Below are 20,881 nucleotides of genomic sequence, written 5' to 3' on the forward strand. Positions count from 1 at the left end.
AGACAGACAGACAGACAGACAGACAGACAGACAGACATAGAGACAGACAGATAGACAGACAGACAGAGAGACAGACAGACAGACAATAAACTAAGAGTTAATAAACTAAGTTTTAATAATATATTTTATCATAAGAATTAATGTAAATGGTTTTATAAAACAATAAGCTCCAGATTTCAGCTCATAAATCCGCTGGTCAGAGCAGCTCAGGCTGTTTATATATAGACGAGTTTCAGGGTGGAGTGCGTTCACAAAAACAGCTGCAAGAATTCAGTCCAGAAGAAAAGCGTGGAAGACGTCCAGAACCAGAAACCAATGTCTGACTCATCTTTTATTAAAGCTGTTCTTTTTTCAGCCTTAGTCCACAAACATATGCAAACAGCATGTGTCCTCACAGAGAAAAACATGTCCAGCATCACAAACTGAGTTAACAGAGTCACCGAAGAGTCAGAGATGTTTCATATAAACACAAGCTGCGTGAGGTCCGTCTGCCGCTGATTCCCGAGACTGGACTGATGTGTTCTCCTTTTAATCATTTCTATAAACCTGAACTTTGATTTATGTCGCTTGCTGAGGGCGGCCACAGCTTCTGTAACACTAGATGGCGTCAAACTTCACACAAGACGGGTTTTTTTTTTAAGCTGGCTCTTGTGTTACAAGTCATATTTTGAGACCCCATGTCTCTCTTTTGGAAAACCTCTTATACACATTTTATTCACACATTTAATTATAAACAACAACAACAATTATTATTATAAATAACTTTTTTAATTATTATTAGTTTGAATTATCTTTCCTTTTTTATATTTTCAGTTTTTAATTTACAGTTTAGTCATTTTGTTGTACTTCTGTAATTTTTATTAGCTTTTTTTTCTATTTAAAGCTTCTGTCTATTTCAGATTTAGTTATTTTAGTAATGCAACAAACTTGATTTCAGTTAGTTGACAAGGCAGCATTTCTTTTTTTTTCTTTTCTTTTTTTTTTTAGGTTCTTTAGGTTATAAGCTAACATTTCATCAAATATAAAAATGTTCTTATTAGTGCGGTCAAACGATTAATCGCGATTAATTGCATCCAAAGTAAAAGTTTTTGTTTACATAATACAGTATATGTGTGCGTACTGTGTATATTTATTATGTATATATAAAAATACACACAAATGCATGTATATATTTTGAAAATATTTACATGTATTTACATGCATATATGTACATTCATATAATGTATATTATTTATAAATATATCTAATATATAAACATAACATATTTTTCCTAAATATATACATACGTGTGTGTGTATTTATATATGCATAATAAATATACACACTACACACACATATATTATGTACACAGAAAGTTTTATTTTGGAAGCGATTAATCGCGAATAATCGTTTGACAGCACTCGTTCTTATACACACTTTATTTTTATGTTTGTCCAAGTTAAAATTTTCATTTAACAAGTTCATTTTTTACTGGAATTATTAAATTTATAGATTTTTTTCCCCCGGAAATCGTAATCTTTTCCCCTAAAATCACCATTTAAGAGCATGCTGGCGACAACTGCTGGGGTTTGAGGCATCAAGAAACAAATTATTCTTCACATCTTGCTGACACAAAACATTTTAACTGTAGTGTCTCTTTCAGATTTCAATATGTAAATACGCTCTGTTGTGATTGGCTAACGTCCAGGAAGCAGTGTAGTTTACATTTACATTTACATTTAGTCATTTTGCAGACGCTTTTATCCAAAGCGACTTACAATTTGGGGATACATAAAGCGATTCTTCTTAAAGAGGCAAACAGATACAGGAAGTGCATGTAATACCAAGTTTCTAGACATTGTTCAAATAAGTACAAGCTAGAAAGAGAAGGAATAAATAAAGAGAGTCGTTCGCAAATACATGTCAGATAGAAATGATGTAAGCTGCTGGAATTCTTTTTTTTTTTTTTTTTTTTTTATAATTTCACATAATATAATTTTTTATAGTTCACACTGTTAATCACTAGGGTGGGCCTCTTTTAGATTACAGAAGAACGAGTTTTATATCATTTAGTTTAACTCAAAATGAACATTTTTGTAAATTGTTTACAATAATTACTGTATTCTACTGTGATTTCATTTATCTCTAGATGAAGCCAGAGTTCTGGTTTGTGAAAAGCTGTTCTGTTTCAGTGTAAAGGACGTCTGATGTTCTCAGAGAAACGGACCGATAAGAAACAATGTTTGCTTCAAGGACTCAGGCAGAGTTTCACAACTGACATTACAGCACAATAAGATTCACATGCTTTACTTCAGTTCAAACTCAACCAGTTTCATGATGATAATCTTCTCACCGCACACAGGAAGAAATGCACTGAAGAGTGCTGGCGACTCCTGACCATACGGAGCACGTGTGTGTATCTGTGTGTATGAATGAATGTGTGCAGCATGAAAAGAATATTATTTTTTATGTTTGGATTAAAATGCTTTGTCTGTCACCTTTCTGAAATCCTGTTATTTGCATGTCTGTTTTGCCCTTTACGCTATATTTGTTGTAATAGTTCTGGTGGACTGTTTCTCCAGCAGACACTCACCTGTCTCAGGAGCTCCTCCTGTCTCCTCTGGATGCGTTCTCGCTCCATCTGGATGCGCTGGAGCCTCATCTTCTGCTGGTGCTGCTGGGCACTCATGGGGCCGCTCATGCTCATCATGGGCTGAGAGCTCTGCTGCTGGGGGCCCTGGACCTGGACCTGCTGCTGCTGCTGCTGCTGGAGGTGCTGCTGATGGGCCTGCTGGCTCAGCACTGCCACAAACACACGACAGACACGCTCAGACACAGCCTTCACTCATCTGAGCAGAATTCAAGAACTTTCTCCATCCGGCAAGCTCTAAGCTGATTGGCTGCTTTCATTTACGAGGCATCTACAATGAGATATACTTTATATTCTAAATTAGAGTTGTACTTGTTACTTGTGGATGGACAGAAACCATTTTAAAGTTTACAGGACACATTTCTGGTAATTTCTCCCGTAACTGGTTGCTTTCCACGTCAGTTAGAAGGTTGTTTCTATCTAAATGGGTTGTTCTTTGGCAAATAGCCAGGCTATATGCACATACTTAAAAGTCTGTCTGTACAAAACCAGACAGATTCATTAATGCGGGTTCTAATCCTCATGCTGAAATGGCAAATCATAGTGTTTCGAAATGCGGCTTTGTTTCTGATTGTGTGAGGAAAAACAGGTTAAACAAAGACAGCACACAAACACAATGACTCAATTACAGCTGACCAGAACGCAGCACGGAAAAGTGTTTACCAAGAAATATCCTCCCTGTCCTACTGAAAAAAATACTGGCCTTAAAATGGCTTCAGTGTGGCCACCGACAACATGCAAATCAAGTAAGTCCACTTTTAATGTTAGCTGTACAAAAGACAAGTCAGAATTTAGTTTTCGTGACAAATTTCTATCTTCTATCTGAGGCAAACAATTACACTGGATGCTTTGGCTCATAGCACTACTGTTCAAAAGTTTGGGTCGGTAAAACTGAGCTCTTAAGCCCTGTTCACATCAAGAACGATAACTATAAAGATAACGATATTAGCGTCCACATGCACCAATATCGTCTATTTATTCTAAGCGCACGCTCATCTGCCGCTTTAAATTCTACAGCTCGTGACAGCAGGATTGAATCTGATTGGCTGTCAATGTTTTTATCGTTCATCAGCTGAAAAAAATCGTCCTGAAAGTGATTCCAACGATATCGTTTCTCTGTGTCTTTATCGTTATAGCTGTGGTGTCGACTCTGCCATTCTTTAATATTGAGAACGATATTTAGAACTATATCTTTACCCTTATCTTTATAGTTATCATCCTTGGTGTGAACGGGCCTTTAAGCTCACCAACACATTTATTTGAATTTAAATTTAAACTATTTAAAACAACTGATTTCTATTTGAAGATAAACATAATATATTCCTGTAATGACAAAGCCACATTTCTGGCCATGTTTACACGCCATTTTAAAACGAAAATGATCCTTGTCTACACTGGCGTTTTCACTGCATTTCAGAAACGATCTCCATCCACACTACACAACCGAAAACACATGTCACATGACCATTCATACAGGTGCAACAGTGAGCATGATGTTATCATTTACAAGGTCGTCAAGTATACGCAGAGCGAATGTGGACAGCTGTCATTTTCATAAGTCTCCATTTTGGTCCGTTTAAACGGAAACGCGACTTCGAAAAGCCGGAGTAGTGTAAACGCAACCAGAGCAAAACTTGAACAACTAAAATGAAAACGTAGCCCCAGAAGCTACCCGTATAATCCAGTCATGGTCCCTCAGAAATCATTCTAATATGCTGATTTACTTTAAAATCAATCTTAATATTATCACTGTTGACAAGAGTTGTGCTGCTTAATATTTTTGGGGAAACCGTGCTTAATGTTTTCAAGATTATTTAATGAATAGAAAATTCAAAAGAACGGCATTGATTTGAAATAGATTTTTAATGTAATAGCCTTCACTGTCAATTTGGATCAATTTGCTTAATTAAACATTAATTTCTTTGAAAAAATTATCTTGCTGACACAAAACATTTGAACTGTAGTGTCTCTTTCAGATTTCAATATGTAAATACGCTCTGTTGTGATTGGCTAACGTCCAGGAAGCAGTATAGTTCACACTGTTAATCACTAGGGTGGGCCTCTTTTAGATTACAGAAGAACGAGTTTTATATCATTTAGTTCAACTCAAAATGAACATTTTTGTAAATTGTTTACAATAATTGCTGTATTCTACTGTGATTTCATTTATCTCTAGATGAAGCCAGAGTTCTGGTTTGTGAAAAGCTGTTCTGTTTCAGTGTAAAGGACGTCTGATGTTCTCAGAGAAACGGACCGATAAGAAACAATGTTTGCTTCAAGGACTCAGGCAGAGTTTCACAACTGACATTACAGCACAATAAGATTCACATGCTTTACTTCAGTTCAAACTCAACCAGTTTCATGATGATAATCTTCTCACCGCACACAGGAAGAAATGCACTGAAGAGTGCTGGCGACTCCTGACCATATGGAGCACGTGTGTGTATCTGTGTGTGCGGCGTGTTTATCTGTCGGGTAAACCACTTTCACATGGACAAAACATTCCTGTAAAAGCCAGATGTGGGCTGAAAGAGTCGTGAGATACGGCACAAACAAAGCACAGTCTTTCTGCTCTCCGGATCAGCTCGTACTGCTCTTGGATTAATTATTGTGCAGCTTATTTCAAAATAAAAAAGCTCACACCATGTCCATGGCCAATGATCAGGTGGCTGGAAAGGATTCAACAACCTTAAAACTTGTATTCTGTTCTGTTTGCTGCAAACCTTAACAAGTGAAAATTAAATTTGGTCCCAATTTATGACAGACATCGTACAATACACTCTTAAAAATATAGGTTATTTACTGGCACTGATGGTTCCATGAAGAAACTTTAACATCCATTGAATCTTTCTATAGCAGAAAAGGTTCTATATAGGAGAAAAATAAGGTTGTTTAGATTATTAAAATGCATGAAATGGTTCATTTAAGAACTGTTCACTAAAAAAAATGGTTCTTCTATGGCATCGCTGTGAAAACACAATTTTGGAACCTTTATTTTTAAAAGTGCACTTACTTTATGAAAAAGAATTTGATACAATATATTAATTCTTACATTGTGCTTACACTTGTTATTACACATGTTATTACGCTGTCGACTGTCCACTAAACTTCTAATATTCAAAATTTGGTAGCACTTTATTTAACAGTCCTGTTTTACAAGTATGTAGAGATATCTGTTATAGCGCCACCTGTTGGTTTGGCATGCTCTTGACAGTGCTTCATAGCATGCATTTGCATTTTCATGTGGACGGAGATTTTTTTTTAAACGGAAGAAGGAAAAACTCTTTTATAAAAATACCCGTGTACGTATGGACATGGCCTAAAATCCAGTTATTTCCGTGTCTGTTTTGCCCTTTATGCTATATTCGGTAGCATGTTTCTCCAGCATACACTCACCTGTCTCAAGAGCTCCTCCTGTCTCCTCTGGATGCGTTCTCGCTCCATCTGGATGCGCTGGAGCCTCATCTTCTGCTGGTGCTGCTGGGCACTCATGGGGCCGCTCATGCTCATCATGGGCTGAGAGCTCTGCTGCTGGGGGCCCTGGACCTGGACCTGCTGCTGCTGCTGCTGCTGGAGGTGCTGCTGATGGGCCTGCTGGCTCAGCACTGCCACAAACACACGACAGACACGCTCAGACACAGCCTTCACTCATCTGAGCAGAATTCAAGAACTTTCTCCATCCGGCAAGCTCTAAGCTGATTGGCTGCTTTCATTTACGAGGCATCTACAATGAGATATACTTTATATTCTAAATTAGAGTTGTACTTGTTACTTGTGGATGGACAGAAACCATTTTAAAGTTTACAGGACACATTTCTGGTAATTTCTCCCGTAACTGGTTGCTTTCCACGTCAGTTAGAAGGTTGTTTCTATCTAAATGGGTTGTTCTTTGGCAAATAGCCAGGCTATATGCACATACTTAAAAGTCTGTCTGTACAAAACCAGACAGATTCATTAATGCAGGTTCTAATCCTCATGCTGAAATGGCAAATCATAGTGTTTCGAAATGCGGCTTTGTTTCTGATTGTGTGAGGAAAAACAGGTTAAACAAAGACAGCACACAAACACAATGACTCAATTACAGCTGACCAGAACGCAGCACGGAAAAGTGTTTACCAAGAAATATCCTCCCTGTCCTACTGAAAAAAATACTGGCCTTAAAATGGCTTCAGTGTGGCCACCGACAACATGCAAATCAAGTAAGTCCACTTTTAATGTTAGCTGTACAAAAGACAAGTCAGAATTTAGTTTTCGTGACAAATTTCTATCTTCTATCTGAGGCAAACAATTACACTGGATGCTTTGGCTCATAGCACTACTGTTCAAAAGTTTGGGTCGGTAAAACTGAGCTCTTAAGCCCTGTTCACATCAAGAACGATAACTATAAAGATAACGATATTAGCGTCCACATGCACCAATATCGTCTATTTATTCTAAGCGCACGCTCATCTGCCGCTTTAAATTCTACAGCTCGTGACAGCAGGATTGAATCTGATTGGCTGTCAATGTTTTTATCGTTCATCAGCTGAAAAAAATCGTCCTGAAAGTGATTCCAACGATATCGTTTCTCTGTGTCTTTATCGTTATAGCTGTGGTGTCGACTCTGCCATTCTTTAATATTGAGAACGATATTTAGAACTATATCTTTACCCTTATCTTTATAGTTATCATCCTTGGTGTGAACGGGCCTTTAAGCTCACCAACACATTTATTTGAATTAAAATTTAAACTATTTAAAACAACTGATTTCTATTTGAAGATAAACATAATATATTCCTGTAATGACAAAGCCACATTTCTGGCCATGTTTACACGCCATTTTAAAACGAAAATGATCCTTGTCTACACTGGCGTTTTCACTGCATTTCAGAAACGATCTCCATCCACACTACACAACCGAAAACACATGTCACATGACCATTCATACAGGTGCAACAGTGAGCATGATGTTATCATTTACAAGGTCGTCAAGTATACGCAGAGCGAATGTGGACAGCTGTCATTTTCATAAGTCTCCATTTTGGTCCGTTTAAACGGAAACGCGACTTCGAAAAGCCGGAGTAGTGTAAACGCAACCAGAGCAAAACTTGAACAACTAAAATGAAAACGTAGCCCCAGAAGCTACCCGTATAATCCAGTCATGGTCCCTCAGAAATCATTCTAATATGCTGATTTACTTTAAAATCAATCTTAATATTATCACTGTTGACAAGAGTTGTGCTGCTTAATATTTTTGGGGAAACCGTGCTTAATGTTTTCAAGATTATTTAATGAATAGAAAATTCAAAAGAACGGCATTGATTTGAAATAGATTTTTAATGTAATAGCCTTCACTGTCAATTTGGATCAATTTGCTTAATTAAACATTAATTTCTTTGAAAAAATTATCTTGCTGACACAAAACATTTGAACTGTAGTGTCTCTTTCAGATTTCAATATGTAAATACGCTCTGTTGTGATTGGCTAACGTCCAGGAAGCAGTATAGTTCACACTGTTAATCACTAGGGTGGGCCTCTTTTAGATTACAGAAGAACGAGTTTTATATCATTTAGTTCAACTCAAAATGAACATTTTTGTAAATTGTTTACAATAATTGCTGTATTCTACTGTGATTTCATTTATCTCTAGATGAAGCCAGAGTTCTGGTTTGTGAAAAGCTGTTCTGTTTCAGTGTAAAGGACGTCTGATGTTCTCAGAGAAACGGACCGATAAGAAACAATGTTTGCTTCAAGGACTCAGGCAGAGTTTCACAACTGACATTACAGCACAATAAGATTCACATGCTTTACTTCAGTTCAAACTCAACCAGTTTCATGATGATAATCTTCTCACCGCACACAGGAAGAAATGCACTGAAGAGTGCTGGCGACTCCTGACCATATGGAGCACGTGTGTGTATCTGTGTGTGCGGCGTGTTTATCTGTCGGGTAAACCACTTTCACATGGACAAAACATTCCTGTAAAAGCCAGATGTGGGCTGAAAGAGTCGTGAGATACGGCACAAACAAAGCACAGTCTTTCTGCTCTCCGGATCAGCTCGTACTGCTCTTGGATTAATTATTGTGCAGCTTATTTCAAAATAAAAAAGCTCACGCCATGTCCATGGCCAATGATCAGGTGGCTGGAAAGGATTCAACAACCTTAAAACTTGTATTCTGTTCTGTTTGCTGCAAACCTTAACAAGTGAAAATTAAATTTGGTCCCAATTTATGACAGACATCGTACAATACACTCTTAAAAATATAGGTTATTTACTGGCACTGATGGTTCCATGAAGAAACTTTAACATCCATTGAATCTTTCTATAGCAGAAAAGGTTCTATATAGGAGAAAAATAAGGTTGTTTAGATTATTAAAATGCATGAAATGGTTCATTTAAGAACTGTTCACTAAAAAAAATGGTTCTTCTATGGCATCGCTGTGAAAACACAATTTTGGAACCTTTATTTTTAAAAGTGCACTTACTTTATGAAAAAGAATTTGATACAATATATTAATTCTTACATTGTGCTTACACTTGTTATTACACATGTTATTACGCTGTCGACTGTCCACTAAACTTCTAATATTCAAAATTTGGTAGCACTTTATTTAACAGTCCTGTTTTACAAGTATGTAGAGATATCTAGCATACATATAGAACCAAAGTATACTTTGGTCAATTGTTACCTTACATTACTGTAAATGCACGTACTTGTAAAACAAAGTGTAACTCAAAACACAATAGCAGCAAATGTAAATGTGAATCTCACAAGAGTATTATAAACCATCATTTACACTAAGTACATTTTTAAAAATGTAAGTACATAGTAGTTACAGATTCATAAACAGGAACCCAATGTTCTTGAGATTTACAGTATGGTTTAGAACAAACAAACTAAAAAAAAGACTCTTATTATGTAATCAGGTAATGCTAAGTGTGCTCACCAAGAGAATCAGTGTTTTTGCTGTGTTGCTACAGTATGTGGTTGCTGACTGGTTTAAAGGGCATTGCTAGCTTAATGGATTTAAGAATTTTAAGAAAAGAAAATCTAAAGAAAAAGAGTTCCACTTGTATGTATGAATGCAATGCAAGTCACTTTGGATAAAAGTGTCTGCCAAATGCATAAATGTAAAAGTACTGGTCAAAAGAGTCAAAAGAGCACATACCCAAGTCTCTGTAACTTTCAGGTCTCTAGATATGGCTCGGGTCTCTCATTCAACGTAAAAAAAAAATACAAATGTTTGCTTGTTTTATTGTCTGTCAGGCCTAAATTATAAGTCTGAGTGAATAAGTAATGTAATAAGCAAGAGCACACCTCTCCTCAGCAAGTCTTGATTTGAAGTAGCATACTTGTAGTTTGTTCAAATCCCCAACCTTCAAGTACGTCTTAAACATCTGCACAGGACCCACATCTTCTCAAATGTGCAAAAGACTCAATCAAACTTACTGGGTGGAAAAAGTTGAAGCCCATCACCCTCTGTGTATCTTAGTTCTACTATAAATGGATTTCTGTTGGAGGGGGTTACATAATGCACAAGAGAACGGTTTCAAACTGGCACTTAACCAATTTCCTTGTTAGACTAAATGCAGTGATTCTTCAGACTTGCTATAGACATTTTCAGGCTATCAATTGTCTAGTGAACAGGAAGACAACACATTAACTATCGAAGTGTGGTAGATGATAAACCAGGTCAAAATGTCAAGAGATACCGCCAACTCATGTATTATCACTCAAAACGAAACAAATCTGCATCACGTAAAGAAGCCAGCAACTAAACTCTACAATCATAACCAGGCAGGAGCCGAGGATTATCACGGTTTGCTTTCTTTATAAGATTTGCAAACATTTATTGACATCAAAAAGATCTTCAAAGGATCAGTTTTATGGATGGGGTGGAGGATTTGGCAACCGAGCAGTTGAGGTGAAGCAAAGACAGCCTTATATGGTCAGATGAAGAGGAGACATTCGCTAGTTCAGATCTCACTTCTGTCAACTATTTTTACTACCAATAAGATATTTTGCATTGTGATATTATTTTCCATGACAATTCAAGGGTTAGTTCACCCAAGCATGAAAATTGTCATCAATTGCTCACCGTCACTTAATTCTAAACATACAAGACTTTCGTTCATCCTCGAAACACAAATAAAGATACTTTGAAATCTGACAGGGTTCTGTTCACTGAAAGTCCATTCTAACAAAATGTGCTTTCTTGATCCAGAAGAACCAGTGAGGTTTGTTCTCGCGTGTCAAGCATTTAAAGTTGTGTTTCTATTTACCATATTTGATGTGCTCTATAGATACAGTATGTGTTGATCAATGTTTAAAATCTGTTCATTATATTCAGGAGACTTGGATTAAATCACTACATTTACATGGATTGCTTTTAATGTCGTTGTTAACTTTTTTAAAGCTTGAATGTTTTGGTGGAATGGACTGACAGTGGAACGACACAAATCTCTCAGGTTTCATCAAAATATCTCCATTTGTGTTTCAAAGATGAACCAGTAAGGTGAGTAAACAACAACAGAATTTTAAATTCTGCTAAAACACTTTGTATAAAACTGAATTACTGTTGCACTTCTGTTTGGCGTCACTTGTGTTGCTAAAATCACAAACTTATCCATTGTTTGTTTTCTTGATTTAGTTTTAGTCATAGTCTTTTGACTAAAATACCATTTAGTTTTAGTCATATTTTAGTCATCTGAATTGTTTTTAGTTTTAGTCTAGTTTTAGTCGACTAAATATCATAAGATTTTAGTCTACTAAATCTACAGTAAATTTAGTCGGCTAAAATCTAATGGGTTTAGTTACAGTGTAATGCATTTATTAAGCATTTCTCTAAAATTTCCAAACTCATTATATAGGTTTGATATTAAGGTTTTATCATGATAGACACCGATTTAACTGCGGTGACACACAACATGCCTTTATGTTAAAATTAAATAAAACCACTTCTCATAAAGAACAAGAACATGGTCTTCTTTTTAATGAAATAGCAATGGTTATATAGGCCAATTATGCATTCTTTATAGCAACTTGTTTACCATATTCTTCATTCTTTCAAGCAGACACATTTATTTCTATAAATACATTTTGATTCATCTTTAGGGCTACTAAAGTTTTTCAGTCAAGAGCAGTGCATGATATTCTGTCTTTCTGTTGTTGCTTGATTAACATCAATGACTCGGACAATAGCAACTAAATTAGGCTGCTATCCCTTTAAAACTGAATGCACAGCTGCACAGCAATGTACTGAGACACATTCTCCCTACTGTTTATGTTCACTTAAGATGTAATCAACTGTGTTTATGTGAATACTCGTCAAAACGGACAATTCAACATCATTTTGTGTGTAATTCTGCGTTCATGCGATGCGAAAGAGTACTCGCGCGCTGTGAGAGGCGCTTTCTGTGTGTGTACGCTTCAGTGTCTGCGCTCAGAAAACCGGACCGAATTGAGTTCTCTCTTGCGTCGTCAGATTTATCCATATGTCTGCTCTTCTCTTACTCCCACATATTGACATTTTTAAACGTTTTATGCAACGTGCAGCAAGTGTATGTGTTAGCTTATGTCCCGCCGGTTAATAAATGTACGCATCTAGCCTCCGAACCACGCAGCAGATTCCAAATCGTCCCTCCCTAACATTTTCGTCTCGTTTTTATTTGTTGACGAAAATGTCAATAGATTTACGTCATAGTTTTTGTCATTCAAAAAGAGTTTTAGTTCGTTATCGTCTCGTTGTCGTTGGTGAAAAAAATGTCATTGACTAAATGTATGACGTAAATTATTCGTCAACGAAATTAACACTGATGCAAATATTAATGGTCCCAAGAAAAGCCTCAAATCTTTTGTTTGATTTTGAGGCTAAATATGACCCGGACATGTTTTTTAGGTTATGTGAGATTCACTTTTAAATGCCGTTCATCTAGAGGTCAAAGTTCATGGCGTTCACTGTCCGAGTTCAACACAGTCCAACAGGTGGGAAGCAGCACTGACTCTCGGTTACGATCTATTCCAGTGTGTGCTGCTGGTCCAGATGTGAACAGCTTCAACCGGACACACTCTGGCTTCCAGCCTTTAGCCCCCCTGACATCTGAGAGTCACAACACCCGCCATGATAGAAAACACATGCGCAGTGGACAGGGTTCGTGAAGGAGAGAGACAGAGAGAGTCGATTGAGTTGCTAAAGCCACACCAACAAAGAGCTTCTTGTTTCACTGATTTCCCAGAAACGGCATCAGCTGTCCAGCAGGGTCAGTAAAAATGACAGGAAAAAAGCAAAGGAAAATGTCCAGTCCCAAAAATCTGTGAGACATTAAAGGACATCCTGTCCCAACAAGCGCTCATAACCAAAGCATTGGCTAAAAGACCTCATTTCTCGCTCCACTTACATTAAGCAGCAAAGGATATGGACTATTTTACATGTGACTGAACTTTCTGTCCACTACGTGTGTTGTATACTGGTATTCACGATAACTGTGATATATAATACTACGCTTATTAATAATTTAGTAAATAATCCAACACAAGTGATCTTGTTGACACTCCAACATAGTAGGTATTGCTATTGCACTCACCATTAAACAGAAAATAAGAAAACGCCGGGTCTATTGCGATAATTTGGTTATTGTAAGTTATTTTGGCCATGATCATCATGTAGTGAAAATCTAATATCATGACAGCAACTAATGTCCACTATTATAAACAAAAATAGATTGAAACTCAATGCCAATGATCCCCCCAAATTCAAATTGTCAAACTAAAGTTACAACACATTGCACACTGGTCAGTGTACACTGAAAAATCCACAAAAAGTAGTACACCATCCAGACAACTCTTATAGTTTTTCAGTGCACTATTATGGGATGCACCAGTCCTGTTCTATTATTCTACATAGGATAGATACCATGCCAATTAGGAGTAGTCTTCATGTACTGTATTAAAAATTTACTAATTTGTAGATATATTTTTTTTTCTGTAGAGAAACATTTCACATGCTTCAGTCAACCATTCTAAAGATTTCACAAAAAAATAAATAAATAAAATAAAATTCACATAATTGGATCAGAATATTTGTTATTAGTCACCGGCAACAACACAAATATCTTTAGTATTTTTTGGAAAATGAAAATTCAGTCCACATTTACAAACCTTCACGCCATTCCAAACTTGTATGACTTTCTTTTTCTTTTTCTTTTTTCTTTTTGCCCATACGATGAAAATCAATCCGGTCCAGTGTTTTGGACCCCACTGACTTCCACTGTATGGATGAAAACAGTTCTTCAAAATATCTCAACTGTGTTTCACAGAAGAATTAAAAGTCATACAGGAACCACATGGGGTTGAGTAAATAATGACAGAATTTTCATCGTCCTTGAAAATGGTCATGTTAATGTTCATGTCTGTCAAGTAGGGGTGGGCGATATGATCACAATCTTATATCACGATATGAGTCATTGTATTTCACGGTAACGATATATATCACAGTATAGTTATTTTTGCTTTAAAAAATAAAGTTCTTTATGATATCAACATTTTTGATACCATAGAAATGTCATCATTCTTGTCACAAGTGTCAATATCACAAAAAAACTATATAGACTAAATGAAAAAAAAAAAACCTAAAAATAGTTTTTATAAACTATTATTAAAAAAATCTCCGTCCACATGAAAACGCAAATGCATGCTATGAAGCACTGTCAAGAGCATGCCAAACCAACAGGTGGTGATATAATCTCAACCGTAAAGCCATGTTGGCCAATCAGAAGCCTGAAAAAGTTTCCAGTAGGCGGAGATAACAGCGCAGGCTCCGACGTCACAAGCCAAAAACTCCGGTTTCACTGTCTACACGATAACACTGCAACCAGAGTTTTTGTAAATCTTCACCCTGGCAGGCGTTTTAAAAAATGTTCGGTTTCAGTGAACTGGTACTGCGTTTGCGTGTGGACGAATGCCCAAACCGCGTAGAAAAAACATGCTGTTTTAAAAATAACCACGTTCGTGTGGACAGGGCCTAAGACGAAATGAGTTCTCTTTCACTGCTGATTGTTTCACTGGCTTAAAATAACCTATTTTTAAACTGCAATGCTTAAAAACACACGCAAATGATAAATCTTCGTGACCTCATAGCACAGCAACATCTTGAACGTGTAGCCGTGATCTCTACCGGTTGACAAATTTCTACCAGTTAACCGTGTCTACCGGTATATTGTCCACCCCTACTGTCAAGGATCGTTAAGTTTTTATAAGTAAAATGATCACTGATCAGGCCAACAGACAATTACAAACAAGAGGTATTAGCGTGTATTGCAAATCATCTCTGGATCATTTCACCTTCAGTGTAGACACACGCTAGTCACACAGCACTAGAGCAACACCCTCATGCCATTTCATCATATTGCATATTCAGATTAGTGGTAGTGTGGGAAACGGGTCATATTATAATGAATGAGATTGTGGGATTGGAGTGGGAGGGGGACAGTTTACATCATTATATCAAGCTACTGGGCTGATAGGACTCCAGGAACGCTAGAAGGGAGTACTCACCCACCCGTGGGTCCAGCCATGAGGTGCTTTGGGTTTTGTGGTCAATGAAGTATGTTTCTCTCTGAGGGGTGACGGCCTGCTCCCAACCCTTGGGCAGCTGTCCTGTACAGCAACAGTACAACAGCTAGAGATCAGCCAGCAGCCAGACCCACACTCCAGAGTGATGACCAGAGAAGTGTGCTTTATTTACTGAGCTACTTTTTGGTCTGCTTAAATGTGCAAAAATTACACTTCAAGAGGTTGCCTTAAAGGGACAACTTTATACTTTATTTACCACTAAAAGGTACATGGTAATATCTTAAGGGTATATATTACTAAAATGCACCTTTTAAGGGTAAAACAGGCACAGAGTTATCTGTTTTCGAGTTACTGCCCCAGTAACAAGCTGTCGTACCCCCAAAGGTTCGATTTATGTGCATTTGTTCTGACAGCTTGGTGGTTTGTGTGAGATCTTTAATCAAAATGTATTTACCAAAATGACTTTCCTTTTCAATATTACATAATATAACATAAATAAATTCAATTAAACCTAAATGAATAAAATCCAGTTTGTATTCACCGTGGATTCATACAGTTGTGAAAATATTTATACAATTTACAAGAAAAGTTTAAATTTAGTAACTTTTTATAATGTCATGTGGTGCAAAAAAAAGAGAAAAAAGTAAGATTTTATTTACACACTGAATACATAGTGTTCAAATCTTAATCATAATTCTAATGAAATTAATATTTTTCAAGGCAACAAGTTTTCTTATTTTAATTAAATTATATTGAATAATAAATAGTTACTAAAAAGTTATTGCGGAGTTGCACCACATGACACATTTTACAACCTTAACTATCCTTGCCTTGTCATAAAAAAAAAAAGATCTGATATCATAAGAGACCTCTCTATGACATAATTTAATGTTTAAAAATTATTATTATTATTATTAATTTTTTTGGGGATGTTTCTGCATGCTAGACCATATGAATTTGTTTTGGAGGACAACAGCCTCCAATTCAATTAAAATTATATTCAATTGAATTTTTATTCAGAAATTCAAAACACCCTCATCATATACGATATATATTATGTCATTGTATGAAAGAAATGCATTTTGTACGTTTTAATACAATAAAGAATGAGCATCTCATCACTGACCAGATGACACATTCATACTGGGCTCAATTTCTTACAAGCTAAAAAAAGCAGCCACAGCTGCCTTTAAAACTCTAGGGTGATGCAATATGGCAATTGTTGTTGTAAGCGAGGGGGGAAAAAATATGGAAAGCATTCAACAAAACTGTATTGTTCTAATAATGCACTCCTGCATTAGAGTGTCAATTACCCATAATCCCTAAGTTTTGAAGGGGGCCCCTCCATGAATTACTGCGAACACACAACAGGTGAAGGCTCAAGCTGGTCTAAACTAAGAATACAGGAAATCTGTTGTCTCTCAAGTTCCTAGAGGCTAAAAAAAAAACCTCCATGCAGGGACAGAGGAAGCACAAGGAATTGTGGGATTGTAGGCGCAGGGTCTGAGTCACGGCTTTCTATTATGCGTCTGTTGAACTTGTACTAGTTCCCGTTGAGCCAAAATGGATGACACGGCCATGTCAAAAAAACCTGAGTGGTTGAGTCACCGGAAGATCGTGCACCAGAGAAATGAGTGGTTGAGTTTACAGAAAAGCAGCTGTTTGAACGAGTGTAGCAGGTTGGCTTAAACACACATCATTATTTCAGGCTGAGCAGCTTTATTCACATCCACACAAGCGCAGTGGGACACTATCACCACTGCTTCCTCCCTCGTCATGATGTGTGATACCCCCTGTTGAAAAAAACCAGCATATGCTGGTTTTTCAACTGGGCCTTCACACTGAAAAGGAAAAGTTGCATCTTATTTGCTATTATCAGCATCAAAACATACCTAACCAGCATATGCTGGTTTTTCAACTGGGCCTTCACACTGAAAAGGAAAAGTTGCATCTTATTTGCTATTATTTACAACAAGGTAAAAAGGAAAAAGTTAGAAGTTTTTGTTAAATATCTTTACTTCCTGTGAATGGAGACAACATCTCAACTTCATAGTATGTAACTCTATATGCTGAGATAGTTTCCGTCTGCTGTATGCAGTGCTGGAAGGAATATTTCTCCCTCCAAACTCTTTCGTCTTGTTCTTATCCCTACATCCCCCCCTTCGCAGGAATCTGTTTCTCGGCTGCCAACAAAGCTGAGGCACACCTTTTTTTCCATTTCATCACAAATCAGGATTTGGGAAGAAAAAAAGCCAAACAAAGAAAGCACATTTGGAAATAATTTAAGGTACTGACAGAGTAAGAGCGGCGGCCCGTGTCACGGGACAGAGCAAGCAACACGCAAAACATGCTACAGAACGCCTCACGTATGACAGTCAACAAATCTAATACAGCTTTAAAAGCCTTCAGATCTGCTGGCTGGGAGGCTTTTTTCATTAAATCAGCATTTGACCCTCTCAGAAATACCAGTTAAACCTCATTCAGGGCCCCTAATCAACAGACAGACTGCTCTATGTGCTGTTATACAGAAATGGCAGATAGCCTTCATGACATATACACATACTTTAAGAAATTACTAAATGAAACACTTTGTTACTTAGTCTAAAACAATTAGTTTTTAATGGTACCTAGCCTAAAATAATACAAAACAGACTAGTTTTTTTTTTTAAGTAAATATGAACGATTCCTTAAAAACACATACTAGATTCAAATACTGTACATTCTGAATCTAACCTGATCTTATGAGAAAACCTAACTATAGTATTTTATGCAGTTTCGTATGAATTTGTATGATTTGATTTGTACAAAAAAATTTTTTTTTTTTTTTAAAAACACCAGTCCATCCCTAAACCTAACACTCAGTTTGGCATAAACAGATTGTACAAAAACATATAAATGTACAAATTTATACTAATTCGGTAAAAGTAGCAAATGTAGCTAATAACTGCCATGAGACTGTGTCTTTTCGAAATCGACCCCATACATTCATTTACTATTCCTTACAATACTCCACTAATATAATCCACTTGAATTCGGAACTTGTGAATTCAGAAACTGGGTACGCTGAAAGTGCTGTGGACGCCATCTTCTGTTGGGATGCGGGAATTTATTTGAAGCGACCCTCACAGTGCATGGGTGTTCTCTAGCTGCTAGCCATTGAGTGTGCATGAGAAAACATAACTATTTCTTGAGTTTCCGATTTCGAATGAATTTGTACGCTTTGATTCATACAAAAAATTAAATTTTTAGAAAAAGAATAAGTACGAAGGTCCACCCCTAAATCTAACCCTCGGTGGGGTGTAAACAAATCATACAAAAACGTACAAATGAGATCGTATGAATTCGTACAAATTTGGCAAATGTAAAAAAAGTTAACAATTGCCATGAGACTGGTGCAAAATGACTTGCCATGGGACTTTTCGAAATCGTCCCCTATAAGCTCATTTACTATTCTCAACTAATATAGTCCACATGAATTTAAAATTTTTGAATTCAGTAACTGAGTGCACCGGAAGTGCTGTGGACGCCATCTTCTGTTGAGATGTAAAAACACGTCTATTTTACAAGTTAGCGATTTTGTACGAATTTGTATGATTTGATTCATACAAAAACTAATTTTAGAAAAAAAAAACTAAGCATGAAGGTTCACACTTAAACCTAACCTTCATTGGGGCATAAAAACATGTACGAACACGCACAAATGAGATTGTATGGATTCATACTAATTTGGCAAAATATAAAAAAGTTAATAATTGACATGAGACTGGCATGAAATGACTTAGCATGAGAATTTTCTAAATTGTTCCCTAAATGCTCATTTACTATTCTCAACTAATATAGTCCACTTGAATTAGAAATTTGTGAATCCAGAACCTGAGTGTGCCATTTTTTTTGAGATGTGGGAATATATTCGAAGCGACCCTCACAGTGTAGAGGTATTCTCTGGTGGCTAGCCAATGAGTATGCATGAGAAAACATAGCTATTTTACAAGTTTGTAATTTTGTATGAATTTTTATAATTTGATTCATATAAAAATGTACAATTAAAAAAAAAAAGCTAAGCATGAAGGTCCACCCCCTAACCTAAGCCTCAGTGAGGCAAAAACAGACAGTACAAAAACATACAAATGAGATTCTATGAATTTATACAAATTCAGCAAAATGTAAAAAAGTTAATAATTGCCATGAGACTGGCACAAAATGACTTAGCATGAGACTTTTCCAAATCGTCCCCTATACGCTCATTTACAATTCTCAACTAATAAAGTAGTGTCCACTTGAATTCAGAATTTGTGAATTTGAATATTTAATTTGATTGCACCGGAAGGCCTGTGGGCGCAGTTTTCTGTTGAGTTGGGGTTATTTATTTGAAGTGACCCTCACAGTGCATTGGTATCCACTGAGTGTACAGTATATCGGTTGAACACTGTGGTGCTCTCAGTTATGCCCACTATGGTTTCGAACACCACTACAAATGGCTGTTGCCTTCAAATAGTGCACTATATAAGAGTAAATGGTGTTGTTTTAGTGGATCATGTGTGTTGCACAAATCGGTTTAAGAATATATGAGTTTGTTTAAATCTCACATCTAAACACAAAAGAAAAGAACTGTATTTTAGCATGCTAGAGGTCAGCTATTGTACATTTATTAAACTCCATGAAGTTCATCCCAATTCCACATCAGAGGTGTGATATTAGATGTCTGTGTGAATGTCACGGGCCGTCGAGCATTGGAGTTACACAGGGCAAGCACCTGTAGCAAAGCTCCTTCAGCTCCATCCCAGCTGATTGAAAACAGCTCAAGAGAGCACGTGTGTTTTCATGAGTAATGGGGAATGTGGACTGCTTGGAGGGACGGCTTTCACACTCACCGAGGTTGGGTTGAGAGAGAGCCATGGAGTGCTGCTGTATGTTGCCGTTGTTGGAGGCTTGATTGTGTAGACCCATCTGGGTCACCGAGGGTGTCATGGTCTTCCTGGGGTCATGCCATGTGGTGATCTTCTCAACGTGACTGCACAAGAACGAAAACAACATGTTCACATTAAACACACTGCAGAAGAGTATTCACACTGTTTTGAAGAAAACCTGTTTTTCTTTAGGTCAAGCAAACCAGAACTTGTTTTTCTTGTATTCTAGGAACACAATGGTGATTTTGCACATTGCACACTTCAGCCTGATCCCAACCCTTTACTCCAAACCCAATTTAAAACCCAACTGTCTCTCAGAGGACATATTTAGATTTCTTGGCCATGTCTAACTACAAGTGTTGGGTGTCAGTGTTGGGGAAGCACTATGGAAATTACATGGTGATGGAAAAAAAATGGGATGGGAAGAATCAATTATATCAATGCTTTTGCTTTTCTTTCGCAAAGGTTCCCAAAAAAATTTGCGCTAAAGAAATGATGCCTACCATTAAATTTTAGAAAACAAACTAGATTTTAACTATTTTATGAGTTGCCATTTTCACATGAATTTGTCTGATAAAAATGTTTTTTTTTTTAGAAAAAAACTAAGCATGAAGGACAACCCCTAAACTTAACCCTTAGTGGGTTTAAACAGATCATACAACAATGTATACACCAAAATAAGATTATACGAATTCACAGGAACCCACCAAAACTTAAATCAGTTAATAAGTGCCATTAGACTGAATGTATCCGAAATCACCCTCTATGCCCACATTCACCATACATTTCCCTA

The 20,881-nt window shown here is 36.8% G+C and overlaps 1 protein-coding gene across 1 annotated transcript in view; it reads right to left on the minus strand.

Moving 5' to 3' along the window:
- LOC107662944 (WW domain-containing transcription regulator protein 1-like) overlaps positions 1-20,881 on the minus strand; it is a 60,173-nt gene that overhangs the window by 5,266 nt on the left and 34,026 nt on the right. The window contains exons 2-3 of the mRNA XM_016453082.1: positions 20,053-20,192; positions 6,026-6,234 (exon numbers count right to left, since the gene is read on the minus strand). Of these exons, the coding sequence (XP_016308568.1) occupies positions 6,026-6,234; positions 20,053-20,192 (349 nt within the window). The remainder of the gene's footprint in view (positions 1-6,025; positions 6,235-20,052; positions 20,193-20,881) is intronic.

Source organism: Sinocyclocheilus anshuiensis, unplaced genomic scaffold (genome assembly GCF_001515605.1).
Source record: "Sinocyclocheilus anshuiensis isolate Anshui unplaced genomic scaffold, SAMN03320099.WGS_v1.1 scaffold2073, whole genome shotgun sequence".
NCBI classification, from domain to species: Eukaryota; Metazoa; Chordata; class Actinopteri; order Cypriniformes; family Cyprinidae; genus Sinocyclocheilus; species Sinocyclocheilus anshuiensis.